Here is a 26,711-nt window from a genome sequence, read left to right as displayed (position 1 = left end):
TTACTTTACTTTCCATTTAAATCTTTCCTCTTAACAAATTCCAAGTATCAAATAATAAATGGATTCAACAAGAACAATTAACAGAGTACGTCAAGAGTAACCCCAAACCCCTTTTTCCTTTTTACAACTGAGTCATACTGAAACCTGTAAAGGTTAAAATAAAACACAAGTTCAAAATAACAAGTACTTTTTTTTTTTTTTTTAAAGGTCAACCGGGTTAAGGCAGACCCAGACTAACCACAACCTTAAGAAAGAAAAGCCCCTACGATCCTTATCAATGATAAAACCGAGGTTACAAGGGAGAACTCCACTATCCATTTCAGAACATTCCATAGAGTCTTGGGAGGATGCAAGATAATCCATCGCTTGGTTAGCTTCCCTGAAAACATGGTTGAAGGTATACCTGTGGAAACTAGGAAGGAGCCTTCTAATGGAAAGGACTAAATGTATAACACTCCATGGAGTACTCCATCGGTCGTTAAGAATATTGACAGCCATTAATGAGTCTGCTTGAACCCGAATGTTGAGGCAACCTTTTGCAATACATAACTTGAGCCCTTCAAGGATAGCTTGTATTTTGTGATAAATGATTGAGACTGGGTTCCGGCGTGCAATAGTAGCAATTACCATTCCTTCATGATCTCGAATGATAGCTCCAAGACCACCTCGAGTGTCCGAGAATGAGCCATCAGTGTTGAGTGTCCACCTGCCCATGTCTGGCTTTGGTTGGCCAGGAGCAATAAACTCTCCCAAAAGCTCCATACAAGGTTTAATGGAGAAATATCCACGCCAAACAAATCAGGACTAACAGTGATTCTTCTCTGTCCCAAAAGCTTCAAACATGTCATCTTTAATTAAAAGTTCACTTTGCCCCTCGCAAATTAAAAGCTCAAAAGCAGTCCACTCATTACGATAATCACTATAGTCTAAAGAAAATACTTAACATTATTCCCCGGAGGCGAAAGGATTAGGACCTAAAAATGAGAGAGAGAATCAGTTGAGAGGGAGATATTCGTCGAAGAACTCATCCTTTGAGACTGAAATCGGAGAAAAGAGTATGAGTTCGTGAAGAGAGAGGGTGAAGAAGAGTTGGGATTTGTTCGATTTGAAGAGAGAGAGAGAGAGAGAGAGATAGAGAGAGAGAGTTTCGTGGATGTTTTGATTCTTGGATGATTCTTCAATGGAGGCTTGCTGTTTTGGTAATGGAGGAGTGCTGGTTCGGTGGAAAAAGAAGAAGATAGAGAAGAGTACGAGAGAGAAAGAGAGTCCCTTTTGTTTATTTTGGAAGTAAAATTCTATTCGGGGAGTGAGGTCATTTTCGATAGACTTATTTGTAAATAAGATAAATTTTAGGCTAATTTACCAAAACATGGACCACATTTCGACTATTTACCAAAATGGTAAACTGTAGTAATTAATTCTGAAAAAGATAATTTACCGTTTTTGAAAATAATTTTTTTTACCAAATCGGTTAAAATAGTAAAAAAACAATTATTCCGAAAATACCCTTTTTTATTTCTGACTGAAATTACGAATAAGTCTTCTCCTCTTTTATATTTTTGTTTTGGTGTCATTTGTATTGGGTTTTCCATCGAATAACATTTTCGTAGAGGTTGAAGGAGTCGAATTGAAGTATGCAACCTCTCTCTCTTTCTCTTTCTCTCTGTTGTGGAGATCATGAAAACTTTGCAAGTTTCCTCTCTCTCTCTCTCTGTCTCTCTCCATTGTGGAGATCGTGAGAATAGTTTTGATGAAAGTCTCTCTCTATCTCTCTCCGTTGTGGAGATCGTGAGAAATTTGGATCAAAATTATTTGTGAATGTGTTTTGGGGTATTCGAACCCTATATTGTGAATTCGATTAGGTACAATTAGGATTTTGATTTTTGAAATGTTTAGGATCAATGTAAATTTCATCATTATAAGATTGAATGACTAATTTTCTGGATTGATTTGGATTTGTTAGGGTTTCATGTTTGGATAACTTCAACCATGGAAGGATTTCTTAGTTCTTTAAAGTTGTATTAAATTTTTAATGTTAAAAGAAATACAATGATATTTTTTTTCATTATTTAGTTTTATTAAAATTCAATTGTTGAAATTTAGTAGAATTTTTTATGATATATTTTACGATTTTTTTCTCATGAGTTAGAACAACAATTATTAGAGTCTTAGAGCGTGATTATCGTGTTGTATTTAATGTGTTTGGTGTATTGTGTCTTAAAGGTTCGATAGAATATGTACCATTTTTTCCATGTATTTTATAGATTTCCCATTTGATCACAAATAATCTCACAAATGGATAAAATGAAGATTTCGTTGATATCCTTTCACGATGGAGAGATTGTAGACCCATTGGCAGGTTTAAATACCGTGGTAAATACAAGAATAAGTATGTTAGACGTTATATTTCATTTAAAATATTAACTGACATGATGTATAAAGTCACCGCATATAGTCAAGATAAGATTATTTTGAAGTTAAACTATTTGTATAGAATTAGCCTTTCATTCGTTGAGATAGACATAGAAAACGATGCAGATGTTAAAGAAATGTTCTTTGGAGTACCGGAAAATTCTCAAACCATATACGTTTTCATCACGAAATCTCGACACTTTGTTGAAATAGGAAATGATACCAATCACATGCATGCACAGAATATGTTTGAAAATAGGTATGGGACATCATGAACTTGTATCTATCATAGTAAAATATATATTTGTTGTGTGTCATTTGTGATTGATACGAATGATTTACGATTTTACATATGTAGAAGGGAAAAATTGTTAGAGCCGAGTATGGTCCCTTTGAAGTTGTTGAAAATAGAAAGATGTGCAGCTAGGTTTGTTCTTTCTTTAATTTTATTTTAAAGTAAGAACTGATTATAGTCTAAGTTATATCGATACGATTCATCTTTAATTATTCTTTCAATCTGATTTAGAAAAGAATGGTCAAGACGATCTCATTTCAACAAATCCAACCAAGGGATGCAATGATATTGAACAAGTTCTAGATTAATTATTAGGTTTGTATATGAAACTAGGCATACGTTAGGGTGATTCAAACCTAAAAAAATTATATATATTTTTTTCTTGATTTTTTGATTTGCGTTGTCATGTCTACAGTAAAGTTGGGAGTTCAATTTATTCACCTACACATCGAAATGTTCTAGATTCAGTTCCCCTCAATCCAGACCTACACGTCGATATTTCAAGATGTTCAACCCCTATGTATGTCTACTCGTATTACTTTCTTCAATTAATTATTTTAGAAAGGTTTATAAATTTGACATTTCTATGTTCAAGTACAATTTTCCTTCTACAATGAATCGTCTATTTGATGGTAGGGATGTTAATATGGATGAGGATGTTTGTTCTTGTAGAAAAAAAAAAAAATTCTTTGAATCATGTAATTCATCTGTAAAGAAAGTCTCGGAAAATAGTTTATATAGTAGTTCCGACCAAATATTTCGATCAATTTTTTAGTTCTCTTCGGGATATTTAATCCCAGAATGTTGCCGACCCGAATATTAGTGACAACATAGATGATGATAGATAAATTGATTTACAGAGTTACATAGAAATTGCTTCTATAAAAAGGACATTATATGCTATAACTTATACAACTCATGTAACGTTCAAGTAATTAATTAGTAACCTCTATTACACACATCTTATCAGAAGAGCAAACATTCAATGAGCTGTAAATCGAGTAATGAAGCTCATATGAATTTGGCAAGGATGGCACGATATCAACCCATTCCTTATCAACCATCTCAACATGTGCATTTTGCTTTGTGATGGCATGGAACTGAAGTTTATCGATTTGTATTGTTATCTTCTTCAAGAATCCAATAAAGAATATCCTGCCAAAATTTTTCTCAAGATCGTCTTTACTGTTGAAGTAAATGAGTAAATTATATTTGAAGTAAATGAGTAAATTATATATGTGCTTCCTAGTTCTTACACAAACAGATTAAAGAATGGTTGGTTGGCTAGTTTGAAGAAGATGAATTAATTCACTTGTAAAAATAAAAATAAAAAATAAAAAAAGATGAGTGAGTTTTAACAATTTATATTTTACAACATTTTTTGTTATCAAATCATGTATTTTATTCAATGTCAAAAGGATCATTTTGACATTAGATCAAAATGTATTTTATTCAATGTTAGAATGAGACTTTTGACATTAGATCAGAAATATTTTATTCAATATCAAAGGGTTCTTCTAACATTAGATCAAAATGTGTTTTATTCAATGTCAAAAAGAAGCTTTTGACATTAGATCAGAAATATTTTATTCAATGTCAGAAGGAGCTTTTTTTGATATTAGATTAGAAGTATTTTATTCAATGTCAAAAGACTTCTTCTGACATTTGATCAGAATGTATTTTAGCACAACCATCCAATGTCAAAAAGCTTCTTCCAACATTAGATTAGAATGTATTTTAGCACAACCATCCTCTCTGTCATCTTCATAGCTATCCTATTAGCCATCCTAACAGTCATCCTAGAAAGCCATCCTCACAGCCACCATCCTAGAAAACCATCCATACAAGCATTTTTTAGGCCATCATATTATCATCATCTAGAAAGCCATCCTAGCCACCATCCACATAGTCACCTTATTAGCCATCCTGTCGGTCATCCTATCAACCATCCTCACAATCGTACTCTCTGCCATTCTTACAGCTATCTTATTAACCATTATATCGACCATCCTCACAGCCATCATGTAGGTCATCTTATCAGTCATCCTCTAGGTCATCCTATCAGCCATACTCACAGCCATCCTATAGGCCATCCTCTCGACTATCCTATCAACCATACTATCTACCATCATCACAACCATCCTCTCGACTATCCTTACAGCCATCCTGTAGGCTATCCTATTAGTCATACTATCTATCATCATCACAGTCATCCTGTAGGCCATCCTATCAGCCATCTTATTAGCCATACTATTTGTCATCATCACAAGCATCCTGTAGGCCATCCTCACAGTCATACTCTCGACCATCCTTACAGCCATCTCTGTAAAAAAATCCTTAAACAACAAGAACAAAAGAATTTAATTGAGCTATTAATCAATAAAATTAAATTAAATATGTTAAAAACATAATTAACCCTAAACTAAAATAGAATTTAGTTGAATTATTAATCAACTACAATGTAGCCCAAAATCCCATGATTTTGTGGGTTTAAATATGTAAAAAATTAAAAAAAATATACCTAAACCAACGTGAAGGAATTTAGTTAAGTCATCAAGAAGTAAAAAAATGTAAGTTAAAGTATAAAAATAAAAATAAAATATAATAAAGAATTTAATTGAGCTATTAATCAATAAAAAAAGTTTTAAATATGTAAAAAAAAAATTAACCCTAAACAAAATGAAATTTAGTTGAACTATTAATCAATCACAATGTTTATAAAAATAACCCTAAAATAAAAAAATAATGAATTTGAACTACTAGCTAAACAAATGTAGATTTATATATATGTAAAAATTTACATTTTACTGTTTTTACCATTTTGATAAAAAAAATATTAGTTCTAGAAACGGTAAATTATCGTTTTCAGAATTAATTGCTACAGTTTACCGTTTCGATAAATAATTATGAAAACTATACCATTTTAATAAATTTCTCTAAATTTTATGTAAAGCATGTGATTTATACTTTACAACTATAGAGAAAGCTTATAGCCATCCGATCTACCAGAATCCAACAGTTGGAATCCTCTATAACGATTTCTATTTTCAATTATAAATTAAATTATAACAATTATTACATTTTCTTTTGAAATAATAAATAATTATTTAAATTGTAATAATTAACACCCTTTTATGTTTTTTATTTAAAAAAAATAACTAAAAATGAAAATTTTAAAAATTAAATAGTAACAAATATTTTTAAATAATAATATTGTTAAAAATAAGAATATGGATGTGCTTTTTCTTTAAAATTTATATTAAATATTGATAATTATTATATTAACAAAAAAATTTAAATATTAATATTACTAAAAAAAAGAAAAATGAAGATATAGACGTGATTTCCTTTAAAAATTAATTAAAAATTAAATTTTAAGAATTATTATATTAATAAATATTTTTAAATATTAATGTTGCTAAAAATAAGGAAATTAAAGATATTGACCTGATTTTTCTTTAAAAAATTAATTATAAATTAAATTGTAACAATTATTATACTTTCTTTTAAAATAATAAATAATTTTGATTGAATTTTTTTTTTAAAACTTCATCACTTTGAAATCGCCTCAACCCCCCCGGATGTCCGCTAAATAACAGATTAGGAGTCCGGTTACGTTTCTCAGGAATTTTGAAAGAATTGGGAGTCGCCACCTAATTTAGGTCTAGGAACAAATTAACTTCAAATGGATAGGGGTCGATCCACAGATCAGAGAGATGGGTAAGGGGTCAGGTTATGGGTTTCGGAAGGTATTAGGCACCGAACCCGCCTGATCGAGATGATTGATCTCTACTACGATCCAAAACTAACCTATGGTCAACAGGATAAGACTATGGTCCAATCATCGTTGTCAATTTATGTCAGATTTGCCAAACGAATCTTACGGTTAAGATAATTACATAGATTCTCGAATTTCGCATAAATGAATCCCACGATTTAATAAGGTTTACGTGACGCCAAAAATTAATGGATCAATTCGATCACATTTTGAATAATATGAAATCGATTTTCAATGCCACGTATACAACATTAGTGAATTAGCTCATTAATGACATTTTATCAAAGAAATTCGATTTTTTGAATCGTCACATGCATTAAAATCAGTAAGTTGACTCATATATTTTTTTTTTAATCAAAGAAATTCAATTTTTGAAATGCCACGTGTATTAAATCGGTGAGTTAACCCACATGCCTAATTTAAAAAAAAATCAATTCAAACTTCCAATATCCCTAAAATCAGTGAGTCGACTCGTAATTTGTTAATTAAAAGGTTTTTTTTTTTAAATCGCCACGTGTATTAAATCGGTGAGTTAACTCACATGCCCAATTTATGAAAAAAAATCAATTCAAACTTCCGATGTCCCAAAATCAGTGAGTCAACTCACAATTTGTTAATCAAAAGAATCTTGATTTTTTTAAATCGCCACGTGTACTAAATCGTTGAGTTAACCCACATGCCTAATATAAAAAAAATCAAATTTTCAATGCCCCCAAAATCAGTGAGTCGACTTGCAATTTTTATTGTGAAAATTGATTTTTTTATTTTTATCTTTACTTAATTTTTATCGAGTAGATCAACATTAATGAGTTAACCCAATAACATCAAAAATCGACGAATCGACTCAATAGGTATCAACAATCAATAAACCGGTCCACTAACTTGAAAATAACGAGTTGGCCAATTGATCTATTAACAAAAATGGTCGAATCGATCCATTAATTCTTCAGAATCGTAAAGATTACCATTAGTGCCGTGTATACCCAAAAATCAAAGGATTTATTTAAGTGCATTTAAAGAATATGTGATCAAGAATCAATAAAAATAAAATGAACGACATGGAAGCATTCTAAAAAAAAAAACTCCTTCCATAATAAACTCTACCATAATTAAGACGCTAAAAATGGGAGACATCAATGCGAGGGAAAATCCTAAAAAAATAATAATAATAAAATAAATAAATAAAAATTAAATTAAATTAAATTAACAAACTAAATCGAAAATAAAGTTACCTGTAGAATCGATAATGATGAATTTATTCCTTCAAGTAGAATCCAAAGGCTCGTGAATACTCGTTGTTTGAGAGATGAAGACAGAGAGATGAGTGCATTACGAAGAAAATGATGGCTGTGAGAGAGGTGGCTGCGTTGCGAAGTGAAAAATACAATGACCGTGATGTGAACACAGTGGGGATACTATTGCAGTAATGGAGAAGGTTGTGGGAGATGATGCTATGGAACGTTAATGGAGAAGGAGAGAGTTGCAGGTTTGATGGCTAAATTTTTTTTAACAAGGCAGCCACCCAAAAAAAAAACGTTTTCTAGTTTTTTATTTTTTGTGTGTGCCTCCTAATCAAAACATGGGGAAGAAGGATAGTTTCAAAGAGAAGAAGATAGAGAGTGAAGGATTGGGATGTTAATGGCTGAAGTGTTGGCAATTAGAGGAGATTTTAATGGCTGAAACGTTGGGGCAGCCAAGAAGAAACGTCCTCCAATGGTGATTCTCCTTGCTATTTTATGGTGGTTCAAAAATAAATAAATAAATAAATAAGTGTGAAAGAAGGAGAGATAGGAGATGAGGAAGATGGGGCTGGACAGAAGAAGAAGAAGACGTTTTGAAATGACTGTATTGTAGGTTCAATGGAGAAGAGAGAAGAAATTGCTGGTTTTTTTTTTCTGATTTTCTTCCTCCTTTTTTCCTTTTTTTTTCTTTTTCAATCGGTTGCCCATTATTTATTCAAGCGAGGGAGAGATGGAAGAAGAAGTGGGGAAGAAAGAGGGAGAGAGGGGTGGAGACGTGGGAGAAGAGGACGTGGGGTAGAGGAGGTTCGTTGGAGACGTCGCTGCTATGTGGATGAATAGAGCAGTTGGAGAAGAAGAAGAGGAACACGTGGGGAAGAAGAAGAAACGTGGGTCTTTTTTTTTTTAATAGAATGAGGGAGGAATCCCACACTACTCGTACTACGGTAGCCTATTGCCGCTGAATTCTAATTGGTTGATTTGATTAAAATGTGAATTTCGAAGTTGTCGACAATTTGATTTGAATTTAATGTTTTAATTTGAATTTGCATTTGGTTTGATTTCAATTGGATTTTAAATTTTGATTATTCGATTAAAATTTAATTTGAATTTTGATTTTAATATTGGTTGTTGGTCGATTTGATTTTGTTTCGATTAGTTGATCGATTCAATTTAATTTTACTTTTTTACTTTTCTTTTTTTTTTAATTGGTTAAATGATTTTTTTTAACTTGATTTGATTTTGACTTTGAATTTTAATTGCGATTGGATTTTGTCGATATTTTAATTTGATATTTAAATTTGATGTTTAAATTTTGATTTTGATTTTGATTTTATATTTTAATTGACATTTAATTTGATTTTAAATTGTTGTTACATTTTGAATTTTAATTTGATTTTGATTAAATTTTAGTTTAATTTTCAATTTGAATCTTATTTTGATTTTTGGTTTAAATTTGATTTGAATTTTAAATTGGTTTCTTAGTTGGATTTTTGTTTGATTTTCGATTTGAATTTTATTTTCTTAGGGATTAAGGTCTCTATGTTAGAGTTGGATATTGAAGGGTATTTTGGTCTTTTTAAAAAATTTTACAGATTTTTCTCCAACTTCTCTGTTTTCATCGATTTGAGTCTCGTTAGACTCGAAATCACATTCTGAGTGCAATGGAGGTACTTTCGAGACTTTTGGAAATCCGAGGCTTATGAGGGGTATTTTCATCATTTTGATGATTTTTTTACAAATTTTTACAAATTTCTCTATTTTCATCGATTTGGGTCTCGTTAGACTCGAAATCACATTCTGAGTGTAATGGAGGTACTTTCGAGACTTTTCATAGATCCAAAATTTATGAAGAGTATTTTCGTCATTTTTGTGATTTTTTACGAATTTTTTTGAATTTTATCGTAAGATTTCTTTTAGTCACTGTTGAGTATTTCTATGTTCTAAAGTTATATTTTTCTAGCATAACGAGGTCTCTAAATTATCGAATTGTGTAACGAACCTATGCGTACGTGCTTGCTAACTCAGGTTTAAGATGTAGCAATCTTAAGCGTGCATAAACTTCTATGTCGAGTCGTGACGAGTAGGGAGATGAAAAGAAACTAGAAACATAAGGAATCAAGTAGTACTCACAAGCCTTCGAATTCTTTTATATTCATCATTAGGAATCCACCAAAACCGGGTGACGAATTGTTGAATTAGACAGATGCAATAATGGGGTGTCTACACACTTACAATGTCAAAATTTTGGAATAAAAAAATTAAAAAAAATTCGACGGTTTAAGTGCCAAAATAGATTCCTTTCGATAAATTTACAAAAATTATTATTTTTTTACAATTAAATTAAATTTTTTATTATTTATAAGTACCCCTTATTTTTAAACTTAACCTCAATTTTTGGGTGGGAGGGAGGTCTATTTTAATAAACTATAATTTAAATCAAAGCACATGCTTGTGATTTCCAGTTGTATGCCGCGAGATGGACCGTTGGATCATGAGATATCCGATGGCTAGATTTCTCTGTCACGAGATCTATTTTCAATTGTCCCTTGAACTCCCCATATATATATATGGTGGCATTCAGAGGCCCTAAAGAGAGTCAAACATTGTGCCAGACATTTTTTCAATGTATGGGTTAGAGGCTTTGGAATGGACTGATTTTTTGTGAGGATGATCTCTCATCATCCTCACCAAAAATCAGCCCATTCTGAAATTCCTAGCCTCATCAAAAGTTGTATACAAAAATCGAATGATCCACGATTCTTCAACTTGTAAAGTGGGGTTAGAAGTTTTGGAATGAGCTGATTTTTGGTGAGGTTGATCCCTTCACTATAGAGATCATCCTAACAAAAATCAGTTCATTCCAAAACTTCTAACCCCTATTTTGAAAAATGTTTAGCTCTCTTTAAGGCTTCCAAATGCTATATATATATATATATATAGGGAGCGGTTCAGCAGCCCTAAAGTATGCCAAACATTTTTCAAAACATGGGTTAGAAGCTTTGGAATGAGCTACTTTTTTGTGAGGATGATCTCTACACTGAAAAGATCATCCTCTCCAAAAATCGGCTCATTTTGAAATTTCTAATCTTAGTTTACAAATTGAAGAATCATGGACCATCCAATTTTTGTAAATCTCTTCACTATAGAGATCATCCTCACAAAAAATCAGCTCCCATATATATATATATATATGGGAGACGTTCAACAGCCCTAAAGTTTGCCAAACATTTTTCAAAACATGGGTTAGAAGCTTTGGAATGAGCTGATTTTTTGTGAGGATGATCTCTACTGAAGAGATCATCCTCTCCAAAAATCAGCTCATTTTGAATTTCTAACCCTAGTTTACAAATTGAAGAATCGTGGACCATCACAAGTTTTTAGGCTGATTTTGGTGAGGAATCTCCTCATCATAGAGATCATCCTCACAAAAAATCAGGCTCCCACTGCTACACACACACACATATATATATATATATATATATATATATGGGGTCCCTATCCGTGGCCAACAGTTTGGCAAACACTTTTTCAAAACATGGGTTAGAGGTCTTGGAATGGGCTGATTTTTGGTGAGGATGATCTCTACGGTGAGAGATCATCCTCACCAAAAATCAGCTCATTGAAACTTCTAGCCCCAGTTTACAAGTTGAAAAATCGTGAACCGTCCATTTTTGTAAACCATTTTTGATGAGGTTAGAAGTTTTGGAATGGGCTGATTTTTGGTGATGATGATCTCCTCACCATAGAGATCATCCTCACCCAAAATCAGCCCATTCCAAGACCTCTAACCCATGTTTTGAAAAATGTGTTTGCCAAAATGTTTGCCAAACTGTTGGCCATTGAACGCTACTCTATATATATATATGGGAACTGATTTTTTGTGAGGATGATCTCTACATTGAAGAGATTTACAAAAATTGAACGGTCCACGATTCATCAATTTGTAAACTAAGGTTAAAATTTTCAAAATAAGTCGATTTTTGGAGAGGATGATCTCTTCACGTAAGATCATCCTCACAAAAAATCAGCTCATTCCAAAGCTTCTAACCCATGTTTTGAAAAATGTTTGGCAAACTTTAGGGCTGCTGAACCGCTCCATATATATATATATAGATAAAACGATGTAATAATAATAAATTTTCAAAATATGATTTAGAGGTTTTGGATAGAGCTGATTTTTTGTGGGATGATCTCTATTATGATAAGAAGATCATCTTAAAAAAAATCAGTCCAATCTAAAATTTCTAACCCTATCAAAAGTAATTTAGAATGTGGATTTTTGATTTTTTACCAATAATTTGTAAACCACTTTTGATGAACTTACAAGTTTCAGATTAGCTGATTTTTAATGAGGATAATCTTCTCATCACAGAGATCATTCTCACAAAAAATCAGCTCACTCCAATACCTATAAACCATATTTTGAAAAACCATTGTTTTTTACATATGTCCCATGATCCGCCCCCCTCTATATATATATATATATATATATATATAGGAACCTTAATTGAATCCACCTTGCAACAATTAATGTAATAGAATGCACAGCTTCGATGGTGCATGAGTGATCAAGAGTAGATTTGTCTCTCTAAGATTGTTAATTGTTGCTTGAAAAAAACTATGCAACTCCTTTCTTAATAGGATGGTGACCCATCAACAATCTTGCATCACACTAATGATTCTCTCTAATCAGAGTGAACAAAATGCCCTACTTTTGCTACCCCTAATGGCCAAGTTGACACACATTCTCAAGCATTCCATAACAAACACTTGCACATGACATGATTCCTCTATTGATGACAGTGTTTCTTCAAGATCAACTCTTGAATTCACATTATTTAGGTGTTAGCTTATTCTGTACCTCTATAGCCAAATTTCCACTCATATATAATAAAATTATAAATACATTAAGAATGTTGAGGAGGCATAACTGAATTTTAAAAAAATCTTTACCATTTAATTATTTGGTTTGCTGAACCTAACAACAGAAATTCAGTTAACAGGAATTGTTGGATTCACAAAATATAAAATGTACCACATTTCATTTTAGTTAACGGTTTGTTCTACTAAGAACAAATCTTGTAACCAAGGTCTGACTGACCTTACAGATATTTGGCTCACCTCACCCATTGGTACTTGGTAGGCCTTCACAACAAAAACCAAACTTAATTGTAGATATCTAGACCTAAACAACCAAATTCGTTGTTCAACTAACCCAATGTATAGGTCATCATCAGCTATATTCTCTATTGGATTCATGACTAGAAAATAATCAATTTCCAAAATTTGATTCACCATTGAAATTTCCTGGGAGTATAACTAAGTGGTTTATTGAGAACAATTATTATACTCATAACGAAAGAATGAGGCAATTGGGATTTTTTTCCTATAGGATTTGCCTTGGTAAGAATTTAATTGTAACTGGCTTTTATGATTTCACTCTTAACCTGTGAACTTCCTTGGATCATGTACAACTTTTCACACTTCTTCAACCTACATTTCAAAGAAAAAAAGAAAAAAAATCAAAGACCAATTTGAAATCCAACTTGAATTCAATACGTAGGACCTATATCTGATCCAAGGTCTGAATCAGTGGCTGATATGAAATCAAATATGATGTAGATATAAATATCTTACCATTTTAGAACATGGCATAGAGCCTTGTTACAGAGACTCAAAGTAGTACAAAGAGAACCATCGATTGTCCTCAAGTGCATATAACAACCATATCTCGAGAAAGAAAACATCTGTAGTTTTCTGCACCATCAAGTGCTACTTTGAGTGTTGTCACTTGCATTTTTGTATGACAATAAGGATCCAACTGAATCCAATGCCTACATCTGAATCCACACATATCTAATGATCAAGTCCCGATCCAAGTACCTAATTGTACTTTCAGATAGAGCTCAAATGGGTCGGGTTTGGGCCGGATCAGAGTATATACAAACCAAAATTTCTTATTAGGATCCGGATCCAACTCGTATCCTATTAGCTAAAACCATATCCAAACCATTTTGCTTTTACTAAAACCAGATCCGGATCCAACCCAACCAAAAAAAACTTTATTCGGGTTGGTCGGGTCAAATAATTTTGGACCATTCGACAATTTTTTGCTATATTTCTTTTCTAATTGTTATACTATTCTATTTTATTATTACAATTCTTTTTCTTATTTATTATTATAAGAATTCATATTATATTAGAATAGTAGAAAAAATATATTTTGAAAAAAACATAAAAATATAATTTTCAAAGCAATATATCATTCTGATCTAGGAGGATATATAGGGTTGGATCCAGATCTGAATCTGGCTCAGATCAGAGGACATCAACCCATATTCGACTCATTTTTTTTACTCCGGTTTACTCTAAGGGTGGTCCAAACATGCTAAATTTGGATCACTTGGATTTCGGATAAAATCCAACCCAATGCCCCCTATTAGCAGACATCCAGGAGGGTGCGGTGCAAGACCAAGCCCCTCCTACATGTCTTGAATGCTAATCAATACAAATCATCTCACTTGATCATGAATATATTATAAATTACCTGAGGTAGGCTCATCAACTCAAGAACAGCTTTCTTTGGGGTCAGTTCATTGTCAATGATGCGAGCAACTGCTGTTAAGACTGGGACCTTCACATTGTATTTCTGGGCCAATGCAATCACTGCTCCAGCGGTTGATACACCTTCAGCCACCTAATTCAAGTGAATACTAAGTAATTGCATTTTGATTAACAAACCCTTTAAAAATTTAAGGAAGAGAAACTCCCAGTCCCAAGAACCTGATTCATGGAACTCAGTATATCATCGAGCTTCTCTCCCCTACCAAGACGCACCCCAACTGTTCTATTTCTTGAAAGATTCACGAAACATGTAAGCATAATGTCCCCACTTCCTGATAATCCGGTAATTGTTGTTGACTTGGCACCCATCTTCATATTCATAAAAGGGAAAGCATGTTATAAGATAACTGTTGGAAATAGATTCATGCAGAATCAATTTCTTAACAATTTGGGAACACAAAAAATTTACGGCATGGGACATGAGCATAGCTGCATAGGGGTCTTGCAGGATTGGGAGGGGAAGGGGAATAGATAATGTTCAACAGTTAATAAACTGAATTACCTTAGTTGCTAACCATCGTATCTCTGAACAACCTTGGGCAACAAGAGCAGCCATAGAATTATTTCCAAGATTCATCCCCTCTACAATCCCTGCTGCTATTGCAAGGACGTTCTTGAGAGCACCTGCAATTTCCACCCCTGTAACATCACTGGAATACTACAGGTTATGATCTCAGCTTTTTTTTGTTAACGCCTACTTGGCACACTACAAATCTTGCGAAATCATTTCTGTTTGGTTGATATTTGCAATGCAAAATTTTTTGTAGTGATTTCTTGTTATAAAAAGAAAAAGTGGAACAATTTTAACTTGCTCGGTCACATCAAAGAATTTATTCAAGTTACAAAAATACCCTGAATACTTTCTGTACTAACATACACATGAATTTTATAAAATCTCCCCTTATTATAGGTATAGTAACCTACAAATTGAAATTACAAAAATACCCACCATCAAAGAAACTATTCAACTTACAAAAATAACCCCATGATGAGAGATGTTTTGTAATAACGTTGATGAGGGGTATTTTTGTAATTTTATATGCAAGTAAATGTATCTTTGATGAGATGTGCATATTGTTGCAAGTATTGGAGGGCTACTTTAGTTATTAACTTTTTTTCTATAATGAAGGTTGTTATTTTGTAATTTCAATGAGCAATTTAATGAATCTTTTGTCATAGGTATTTTTGTTATTTTGTAAATTTAAGTGCATAATACTGAGGGTTTGTTTGCAATGTAATTAATTTCTTTGAAAATGGGTATTTTAATAATTTAGATATGCATGGGTTGGAATTGAATAATTTTGCAAATGATTTGCGGTATTTTTTGTGCAGCAAATCATTTGTTGAGATTTCTTAAGAATTTATGTTAAGTAGGAATTTTTTTCGCAATGCAAATCACTTCCATTGTGTAACCAAGCACCCAAAGAATAGATTTCAGAAAATTAGTAGCATTTTGCAAATGATTTGTAGCATACCAAACAGGGCCTAAATTTAATTAACTAGCTTTCAACTTTCTAACTATACCCCCCAGAGGACCAAGATACTACAAATAAACCTAAAAACAATGTTCTTGTAAAATGAAATAGTAAAAACATTGAAATTCAATGCGTAACTCTGTTTCAACTAATTAGTGGAGACGGGAGCTTCTCTACCTTGAGGTGCTGATCCTCAGATGCTGAGAGGCTAATAGTTGCTGAACAGCACTCGCCATTTTTTTGTCTTTTGATGCTACTACCATTGCTGCCGGAACACCAAAATGAATTACAAGAAAAATTCCCATAAGTACCCCAGAATCATGTGCATAGTCACCAAGTCGGAATACAGGTTTAAAACGACAAATGAAAACTTTGGAAAAAGTGATAAATATAAAAATAAAAATATATATTAAAATTTATGAAAAATGTAATATAGATAGTATATTAGACATTTATTCTAAGTTTCCAATATATTTTGAGGAAAAAAAAAACAATATTCAATGGGGACAGATCATGGGACATATGTAAAAACAATGTAATAATAATAAATTTTCAAAATATGGGTTAGAGGTTTTGGATTGAGCTGATTTTTTGTGAGGATGATCTCTACGATGAGAAGATCATCAAAAAAAAAAAAAAAATCAGTCCAATCTGAAACTTCTAACCCCATCAAAAGTGATTTAGAATGTGGACCGTTGATTTTTTACCAATAATTTGTAAACCACTTTTGATGGACTTACAAGTTTCAGATTGAGCTGATTTTTTGTGAGGATGATCTTCTCATCATAGAGACCATTCTTACAAAAATCAGCTCAATCCAAAACCTCTAACCCATATTTTGAAAAACCATTGTTTTTACATATGTCCATGATCCGCCCCCATATGCAGTATGACTATGCATGATAATATGTTTCCAGAAAATTAAACATGTATGATGCTAATAAAAGTTTAACCATCAACGGATCTTTTGAGCAGAATGAGACATTATTGAAAAAAAAATTAAAAAATCATAACATCAAGACATTATCATTAAATCCCATATTAAACAATATTTATGAATCAAATTACAAACAACTATAAGACTAGAAATTAATCATACGTCTACAAAAAAATGGCGTTTTATAATTTTATTATTTAAAAAACAAGTTTAAAATGTAAAAACGTTATTTTTTTAAAAGGCAATTTTTTTATTGATTTAATCGTGGAATTACAAAACGCATTTAAACGAGACTTTTTCAAAAAAATGAAGTTTTTTGTTACTATGAATTCATTCATGTGTAAGTAATATGTGATATACAACATAAATACAAAATGGCTGCAGTAACTCAGCTGAAAAGTTTATAAGTAACCTGTTGGTAATTGCTTCATCAACTCTGATGCAAAAGAAGGCCCTGATAATGCGATAAAAGGTTGACGAGGGTTCCCTAGTGATTGAGGTATAATCTGAGACATCATCCTCAATGTATTTAGTTCTAAACCCTTACTAAGAGATATGAATGGCAAGTTTGGGTCAATGTGTTCTGAAAGGCCTTCAAGAAATGATGAACTGAACTGCATCAAGATAAACTACGTTAACATAATTAAATTCTTGACAGAGGAACTGAACTATCCAATAAGTAGTAAAAAATTAACTAAAATCTCTAAGTAATAGAATAATTCATGTAATACCGGGAAACCAATAATGGAAAATTGAATACCTGCACAGGGACTGCATGTAGGCAAAAATCGGCACCCAGCAATGCAGTTTTTGCATCAGTTGTAGCAACAACATTTTCTGGTAATATGTGATCTGGGAAGTATTTGCTTAAAAAGGGGAAAAGAAAGAAAATTAAGTAAAATGGATTCCAAAAACCTTTGATCAAACATTACAAACACAAATGAGAGTAGTTATTTAGTAATTTGCAAGTGTGGTCTCCCTGAATAGCAAATTCCCATGTATTATGGATATTTATTTATTTAAAGTTATCATACAACCATATGATGCAGGGCGGTGCAAATTTAACCTAAAGATGATAACTCTAAGATCAAGATTAATTGTAAAAAAACAATAAAATCCATAAAAGAACCCAATTCTACAAAAGATTATTGAAGAAAATTTAATAAAAAATTAAAAAATGATTTCTAGGTTTAGTTACAATCCTACTAGGCAACTCCCAAATATTAAAGTGAGGGATCCCAAGAAAGATAGGACTTTCAAACTAACATAGGGTTTGAATCCAATATCAACTTCGATTTTCAAGTTTTAAGCCCAAAAGGTTTTATTGGCCATTGAGAAATGTTTCAATAAGGCCAATTGGGTATGCAAAATCCAAAATTTTGCAACTGGACATGTTTTGAGCATGCACAATAAACCCAATAATATTATTTTCACCACCAGTTATCTTTATTCCCAATCCCCAAAAGTGTTGAGCTAACGCTTGGAATGATAAAGACGGGAAAAGAAAATTTCACTTGGTTAAGTGGAAGGTGATTTGCTCATCAAAAAAGAATGGGGTTTGGGCATTAAAGGTTTTAAGTTGTCTAATATGGCCCTACTAGGGAAGTGATTGTGGAGGTTTGGGGAAAAAAGATCAAGGCTAAGCATGTGAGAAGATTCATGGGTGGGAAAGCAAGGAGGTGAAGTCAGCGTGCACCAGTGCAGTTTGTGGAGAGACATCTTGAGTGCAGCTCTTCAATTTAGGGAATTTGTGGCCTTTAGTTTTGGGTGTAGAGATAGGATTCATTTTTGGGAGGACAGGTGGTGCAGTAATTCTCCGTTATCCTTACAGTTCCCTTTGCTCTATGATTTATCTTTGAAAAAGGGTCTCCCCATTGCTGCCTTCCTAAATTGGTCAGGAAATTGATCTTCATGGGACTTGGGCTTCAAAAGGGATTTTAATGATTGGGAGTTTTAAGAGCTGACAAATTTGACCTTCAAACTTGATCAAATTCCTTTGGAGCTCATAGGGGTTGATAATAGGCAAAGGACTTGTACAAAAGATAGAATCTTTTTAGTGAGCTCCTTTCACGCAAATTTTTCCCATCAAGGTTTGTCTTCTTTCCCTATGGGGCCTAATTGGGGCCATAAAATGCTGTCGAAAGTATCTTTCTTCATTTGGTTGGTGGCCTTCACTAAAATCATTTCTTTTGATAACCTTATGGTTAGAGGCTTTGTTGGCCCAAACTTCTATTGTATGTGCAAGGCGAATGGGGAGTCAGTTGCCTATAAATTAATTCATTGTCCTACCGTGGTCAAGTTATGGTTTCATTTCTTGGGTTTTTTGGGTGTTCTTGAGTGCTTCCGTTTTCCATCTCCTCACTCTTTCAAGCTTGGACTCATAATGTATTCTTGGGTTAAAAAAGAAGACTTTGGTCCATCACCTCTTTTGCCATTTGTCGTGCCAGCTGGCGAGAAGAAATAGAAGAGTTTTCCAGGAAGCGGAAATCATTATTCAAGATTTGGTCTTGGAGGTCTTGGGGTGGTTGTTTTACTAGAGCAAATTAGATTCAGATTTCAAAGGGGTGTTTGTATTTAGGTGGATGTCTGTATGTACGGAATAATGGTGTACTTTTCTTTGTGTTTCTACGGATGGTTATCTGAATCATCGCCTTTTTTCAATTAATAAAAATTTTACCTATAAAAAAAAGAAGATTAAAACTACCTAATTGTGAATGGTTTATAGGTAATAGGGGAAGGGAGTATGTTTGGACAAGAGATTAATGATATAAGGTGTTTATGGTATAGGGAGAATGGGATGGATTTCCAAATGGGATTAGAGGGTTCTTGATGGGTTAAAATCAGGGAAAAAGATTAAAGAAGATAGAAGATTACCTTGAATCACACCAAGGATTTTTAGAATCACACCAAGATGACTTCACACCAAATCCAATCAATGGAGAGTTTATTAAAGAGAAAATTCTATAAATTTAATCATTTTCTAATAAAAAATTAAATAAGAAGTGTTCATATAAAGATTTCTAAAACCCTCTAACTAATCTCAACTATTAGTGAAATCAAATGCTAAAAGATTAAAACATTACATTAACTTAAAACTCTAATTAGATGGACTCCTACTATAACTATAACTAATCTTAACCATTAAGTAAATCTACAGTAAAGAAACACAGACTTATAGTAGTTAAATAAAATACCTAAACTATCCAAAATACTCCTCAATAACAAAAAATAAAAATAAAAAATAAAAAATAAAACAAATCCTAACCACAAGGCTGGCTGTCCAATCCCTTATTGGGTAAAATATATGCAATAAAAATGATCCAATAAGTGGCCCAAATGATTCCAATAATGTCCTCGTCCTTGTCACCATTACTTTAAAAATTGGGTAAAATAACTAGTAGTTTTAGTCTAAAAGCAGAATACATTAATTTGAATAACACATCCCAGATAACAACAAATATAGAACCTATTGTAACATCTTAATGGAATGACAGTTCCCTTTTCGTTACCTAGTACCATATGATCTTATATTATTTTTTTGTCTAGGTGTACATGCGTATAACGTACTCATAACAAACAACCATTGCTCACTGTTTCTAGTTAAATTGACTGTCTTGTATCCCATAATCTGAATTTGGTTACAACATTGTTTTACTAGGTGAACATCAACTTCTTTCAACTGTAGGTAAATTACTCCTTTTTATCGATGCAACTTTTTCGCAATATTTGATAAACATTTGAGTGGTGTAGTTACCAAAAAATCCACTCTTGAAGCAAATCACAGTCACCCTCATAGTAAAATGTGTATATACATATTCATTTGTGAATATATCTATATGAAAGTAGGTAACAATACATATATTGCAAAAAAAATTTGGGTACCATGAAATTATATTAAACAATAATACAATATATAACCCATATTGAGATAAGATGCAGTGGTATAAACAAATTACCAATTATAGTGGTTCTCATTAATTGATCGGCAAATATGAGGATCACGTACGAGCATGTTAACCTCCATTTCAACCTTATTATTAGCAACATGAGCAGCCATTGCTGTACCAAAAGATCCACCTCCAAGCACCACAACCTAAATAAATACACATTTACATCAATCACAATGCACTAACGACAAATGTACAACCAATAATGTATGATTTTTCTTTAACCAAGTTGTCAAACATTAAAGCAATTTCCTCACACAAAACAGCGAAATTCTACCAATTTAGATTTAGAAGGACTGTGTTATAACTTACAACCAATTTCTTCAAAAAGATTCTCCATTAAAACAACACAAACATAAACGAAAATACTTTAATTTAGAAATTACAATTGTTTTGTAGTACATAAATCCAAATTTAGAGGGTTTGGATTCTTGGAGCAGATCGAATAAAACGGGTCAAATATGGTTTAGTGTCCCTTGACCCAATCCTACTGACTCGAATCTAAGAATGATTTCTCGAAATCTAGGGATGCTTCTAATGTGAAATGCAATTCAACTTGACTGATCTAGCTGATGGGTTTGGATATGGTCTAAGTATGATCCCAATCAGAGTCAGATCCGAGCTTTTTAATTGGATCTAAATATGGATATACTTAAATCCCAACCCGGATCAGACCCATTTTTTGCCCTATTGTTTAGGTCCTAAGAATAGAGAAAGAGAGAGAGAGATAACTGCTATTGGCATCCCAACTTTTACTTATAACATCCCAATTTCTTAAATTATTTATCATACCCCAATTAAAGATTACTTCAAACATAACAAAGGTTTGGCTCAAATTATAATCTCAACATTACAACAGATTATATATATAACACATTCAAACAATTTCTGTAGTTGTTTAGGATTATGAATAGGCTCATAAAATCCTAAACCAAAAAAATAGAAAGAAAAAAAAGAAAACTATTGACACCCAATTTTTACACAAAATTTTGGTTCCGGTACCCTGTTCATTTTAATTCCCGAAACATGTTTTTCCTGTAAATTCGTCACTTTTATAATCAAGGAATTTTCGGATGAAAAAACAGCCATTTTGCGCACGAAATCTTTATTTTTAATTGGGGTGTAATAAGTGAAAGTTAGGGTGCCAATAGAAGTTCTCAAAATAAAGTTCCAACTGAAAAAGCTTAAAATGGAGAAAGAAATATGCAACCAACCAACCAACCTTGTTGGTGCGCTCAAGAACGTCGGTCTTGGCCTTGGAGCGCCATGAGCGCGACCACCGAACCAATTTCTCCCAAGCAACTCTTACTGCCTTTCGCCTGTCTTTGCGACTATCAGAAGCTTCGCTTACAGAATTAGGATCTTCATTTGGTGGTTGTGGAGGATGGTCTAGGGTTACAGCAGAACAAGGGCAGGTTTTGGCGGGAGAGAGTAGAGGAAGGAAGATGGGTTTTAAGTGTATCTTTTGGAGTCTCAGATGGTGAGATCTGCGGCACTGTGAAAAAGAGTTGTGCAGCTTTGGTTCTAATAGGGCCGCCATTAAACTAGAGAAAGAGACGATTGTACAGTAAAATGTGGATAACCGTTTGTTCCCCGCGCGACGCGAGAGATATCCATTCGTATTCCAGTAAAAAGAAGGGGAAATTACTTAAAAGGACCCGGACAAAGTAGGGATTTATTTTTTCTAAAGAAAATTCACTATGGGTGTGTTTGGAAATGAGAGTTGGAGTTACAACTCGCACTTCAAAATTCTAATTGGTTATTTGGTTCATCAACTCCATAGAATTGCAACTCTCTAAAAGTCCACAGCTCCCACTTTTAAATGAGTTACAACTCCCACCATTATGGGTGATATTTACACTTTCAAGTACAAATCTTTAATCTCAAAAATCGAATTGATTCACTTGAGTTATCTAGTATATTTGTCATTCAACTCACTTTACATTATTTATATTATATTTTTATTTAAATAATTATAATTTAAAAAAAAATAAAGTGATTAGAACAAGACATAAAATGGGTCAGATTTTATCTAAAATTCGAGTGATCTGAATCCAAATTTAGTGGATTTGGACCCTTGGAATAGATCTAAATAAAATATGGGTTGATGTCCCTTAACCCGAGTTGAATCTGGGTCAGATACAGATCCATTCTTATATCTGCCTAGATCCAAATAATCTATTGCTTTGAAAATTATTTTTTTACGTTTCAAAATATCTTTTATCTACTATTTTAATATAACAGGAATTCTTAAAAAAATAAATAAATTATAATTTCAGTATGGTTTAGATATGGTTTTAGCTAATAAGATCTAAGTCAGATTCAAATATAGATCTAGATGTGGATATACTCATATCCGACCTGAACTCGACCCATTTTAAACCCTAAATCAAAATATATTTCATCACAAAATCATATTTATTTAAGATAACAAATATTTAAATTATCAAAAACTAATTATTTTATCAAAATATAAAAAATCTAGCCGACTCAATTGAATTTTATTAAGTATGACAATATTTTCCAAGTAATAGTGGAGTTATATCAAATCTTTTTTTTTTTTTTTGATAAGTAGAGTTATATCAAATCTTAATCAAATATAAATAATTTATTCACTGAATTCCTATAGGAAACCAAACACTAGAGTTCATTTAAGGGATTAGAATAAACTCCAACAACTCCAACTCCAATTATCTCCCGCTTATAAACACACCCTAAGGTTTGGGCGGTAACTTGATAGTTCATTAAGTAAATTTTTTATTTCTTAATGGTTTATCATCCTTATCTCATGTCATAATATTCTTGAAATACCTAAACTATCCCTTTCCTCATCTTCTTCAGTTTTCGAACTACAATTGCAATCATTTTTGGCAAAAAAATTTTATCGTGGATGACGAATGGAAATGATATACTTCTAATTTGGAATAATTAGATATATTTTATTTATCCATTTCGATAATTTACAACAAAAATGAAGAATGAAGTTGAAATTCCAAAATATTTACATATTGTCCCACTTTTTATTTATTGTCGAGTGCAACATTTTTATTGTTGAGCTAACCACTTTTTATTTATTGTCGAGTTCAACATTTTTTATTTGAATATGAAAATTTTAAAAAAGAATGTCGAACTCGTCTATAAAAATGTTGAACTCAATAATAAAAAGTGGTGGGTTTGATGTTGGTAAAATCCACATGTTTTTGTTTTTCAAGTTTTTTCGACTAAAACATATGGAAATATTGATTAAAAACTTGACAGAACAACTTATGTAGATGATTTCAAACCAAAAGAACCATCCTTGATTGATTTTCATCCAAAACCAAAGCAAAATATATATATATATATATATATATATATTTGAAAAAAACCTAATGTTTTACATACGTCTTCAAAAGACTTGAAAATGACTTCTTCACTCTCACATATTTTCCGTCACAATGGAGTCTATGAAACTTTTCTGGGATGCCAAAAATCCAATTTATTTTTTTTACAAAAATGGTGAAATCAAACGGTTAGGGTAGTTTTGACATTTCAATCGTGAGAAATGTGGGAAGCAGGGCTCATAAATGATTAGAATTTTTTTTACTGAATAAACTATTAAGAGAAGACCTAATACTTAGGGACTAATTAGAAAGAAATCTCTCCACCTAGGTTCTTTGACTAATTACCCCTAAAAAAGAAGGGAAAATTACTTAATGAATGGTGATTCTTCCAAGCATTAGCACCCCTTAATTTTTTAGTCCAACTAGCCTTACTAAGTTAATAAGGATTCCAACTTTACTAAGGGTCCTTGGGCTCACCTAGTGGCATCTAGAATCACGATCTGATGCTTCAAGGTAGTAGAGAACGAAATTCTATAAACTTTGAAATGAAAATTTTCCAATATATATATCCTGAGTTTTTAATTTGTATCTCGAGAAAAATCAAATAGTAGAATTTTGGGAAAATTCTGAAAGAGGGACTTAGGTTAAAACCTTCAAAAAAATTTATGTTTATTTTTAAAGAAAATTGACTTAGCCAATGAATTCAAAATGACCGAAAAACATACTTTAGCCTGTAAGCATGCTCGTATTCGAGTTCGGATGAAAAATTTATAGAATCCTTGATTTCCATGTCGGACGGAACCTTAAAAGGTGAATTTTTATTAGAGCGAGAATTTGTGAAATCTGATCGCACCGTTAGGTTTGCAACAAAAATTTATCAAGAATGGAGTACTTATTCGTCGATTTCCGGGCCTGGGAAGTCGAGATATTTCTAACAATAAAAACAAGATAGGAAAATACCTATTTTTCCCTCAAGTCCTTATAAATAAAAGAACTTTAAGTTCTTTTTATTTTAATCTTCTCTCCAACAAGCTTGAAACCCAGCCTCTTAAAACAACTAAGGATTTTCACCCCTTTTCATAAAGATCCATTGTGAATGAGTCCTAATTGATTGTCGACGAAAAACAAGAAGTTGTCGGTATCAATGAGCTTTAGGTTTCAACCATTTTTTATTCTCATTTCTCTTTCTTCTTTTCCGTCTCCCACAAAAAACTAGCAAGTGGGTTTCGATACCTTCCACTCGGGGTTTCATCTACTAAGAAGCAAGTTTATCTCCATTCTAGAAAGGTAAGAAAACGTTATCATCAAGAGCTTCGCAAATCGCCAATTGTTTTGTAACCAAATCCATCAAACTTCAATTTTCGTGCTAATTTACCTTGATTTCCATGCTTGCCCTTCACTTCCGACAACCATGATCTTTGGTAGAGGACTCTCAATTCCTATTAGTAATCATAGATTTTGAAAATTGCATTTAGATTTCCAACAAAACTTATAATGTATTCTCATTCGTAGAATTCTTTGTTGTTATTTTAAATTCATGCGAGACCTACATATTTGATGTGTTTTAATCATATTTAAAAAATTGATACGTGGGTGGGGCAATAAATCCAAGAAACGAGGAAGGAATCTAAAAAATTGGATGAAAATCCAATTTTTTTGTAAAATACCAGTTTTGTCGGCACAATTAGCGGTGCTACCGCCAGAAACATGGTTCTGCCACAACCAGTTGTTGCTAGAGCTGATTTTGACAATTTGATTTCTGTGTATTTCTAAAACCCCTTTTTAACTAAATTCGCTATAGTTTTTAGTTAAAGAGTCAAAAATGAATTTTAAAGCATGAAAATGATTTAGTATTAAAGGAATTTACATGGTTTGATAAATTTTGGAAAAAGAAAATGGTATTCGAAGAACCAAGAAGTGAAAATACTAAAAATGGGAAAAATGATGAAATGGTAAAATGTCATAATCACACCTGAGGGGTGATGTCGGCATTTTACATTATGATATTATATATGAGTTGATGAAAAGATATCTAGGGGTTATTTACTTTTTGGTGCATGTTTATTTATTTTCTATTAGTGCAAGGCGCTAGTTTAGTTTTCGTACTATTATTTAATTTAGGCCGAGGGACTACGATTGTATAATAGAAAATTGGATATCCATTTTCAACTCTATAATGTTAAGTTATTGTTTCTTTGAAAGAAAACTAATATATATATATATATATATATATATATATATATATATATATATATATATATATATTAATACTTGAAGGGATAATCTGTCATATCATTCGGAATGATGTACTATCCTAGGATGTACGGTAGGGACAACTAAGCTCATACGTGGTATGGGACATGTATGAAAGTGTAGTCACAACTAGAATTCAGGTTTATTCATTTTTATCTTTACTAATGAACTTGTAATGTAAAGGTAGTCGTACACGAATGGAGATATATAATGGGAATCACATGCACACCTGATAGGTATAGACAAAGATGATTGGTCAGTGATCACTAACAATCTATAGTAATCAAACGTTTTGACACATCGAATAGCTAACTTGAGCAAGATAAATGATCAACCCAAGGTGGTAAGTTGCAATAATCGACTACAAAATCATAAATTAAAAACCAGTAAAAGATTGGAACATTATGTCCCGACTGGGAACGAACC

At 32.3% G+C, this 26,711-nt stretch overlaps 2 protein-coding genes across 5 annotated transcripts; both read right to left on the bottom strand.

Annotated features, from left to right (window-relative positions):
• Nucleotides 1-77: 77 nt before the first annotated feature.
• LOC147386567 (uncharacterized) lies at nucleotides 78-762 on the bottom strand. Its single transcript, XM_086424577.1, has 2 exons — nucleotides 239-762; nucleotides 78-144 (listed from the first exon to the last, which is right to left on the bottom strand). The coding sequence occupies exons 1-2, from the start codon at nucleotides 760-762 to the stop codon at nucleotides 78-80; spliced, it is 591 nt and encodes a 196-aa protein (XP_086280703.1).
• Nucleotides 96-22,341, bottom strand: GLY1 (NAD-dependent glycerol-3-phosphate dehydrogenase family protein). 4 transcript variants are annotated; one of them, XM_086422765.1, is made up of 9 exons: nucleotides 21,932-22,341; nucleotides 20,719-20,855; nucleotides 17,523-17,628; nucleotides 17,175-17,391; nucleotides 16,003-16,090; nucleotides 14,853-15,000; nucleotides 14,564-14,659; nucleotides 14,274-14,423; nucleotides 96-3,862 (listed from the first exon to the last, which is right to left on the bottom strand). In XM_086422765.1, the coding sequence occupies exons 1-9, from the start codon at nucleotides 22,247-22,249 to the stop codon at nucleotides 3,815-3,817; spliced, it is 1,308 nt and encodes a 435-aa protein (XP_086278891.1). In that variant the 5' UTR covers nucleotides 22,250-22,341; the 3' UTR covers nucleotides 96-3,814. The 4 variants fall into 4 exon arrangements, with proteins under 4 accessions (XP_086278891.1, XP_086278887.1, XP_086278888.1 ...); XM_086422761.1 differs by having other exon boundaries at nucleotides 97-3,862; nucleotides 14,510-14,659; nucleotides 21,932-22,328; XM_086422762.1 differs by having other exon boundaries at nucleotides 99-3,862; nucleotides 14,510-14,659; nucleotides 17,175-17,376; nucleotides 21,932-22,323.
• Between the last annotated feature and the right edge of the window lie 4,370 nt (nucleotides 22,342-26,711).

The sequence above is a fragment of the Akebia trifoliata genome, chromosome 14 (genome assembly GCF_017979445.1).
Source record: "Akebia trifoliata isolate Shusen 1 chromosome 14, ASM1797944v1, whole genome shotgun sequence".
NCBI lineage: Eukaryota > Viridiplantae > Streptophyta > Magnoliopsida > Ranunculales > Lardizabalaceae > Akebia > Akebia trifoliata.
This window is presented reverse-complemented; position numbering and strand designations above follow the sequence as displayed.

Coding starts and splice junctions, on each gene's coding strand:
- LOC147386567 (XM_086424577.1), bottom strand. CDS start 762: ATGGAGCTTTTGGGAGAGTTTATTGCTCCTGGCCAACCAAAGCCAGAC. Junction 145..238: donor TTTTCTTTCTTAAGGTTGTG/GTTAGTCTGGGT, acceptor TAACCTTTACAG/GTTTCAGTATGACTCAGTTG.
- GLY1 (XM_086422761.1), bottom strand. CDS start 22,249: ATGGCGGCCCTATTAGAACCAAAGCTGCACAACTCTTTTTCACAGTGC. Junction 16,091..17,174: donor GATGAAGCAATTACCAACAG/GTTACTTATAAA, acceptor GTGTTCCGGCAG/CAATGGTAGTAGCATCAAAA. Junction 14,424..14,509: donor TACTGAGTTCCATGAATCAG/GTTCTTGGGACT, acceptor CACTTGAATTAG/GTGGCTGAAGGTGTATCAAC.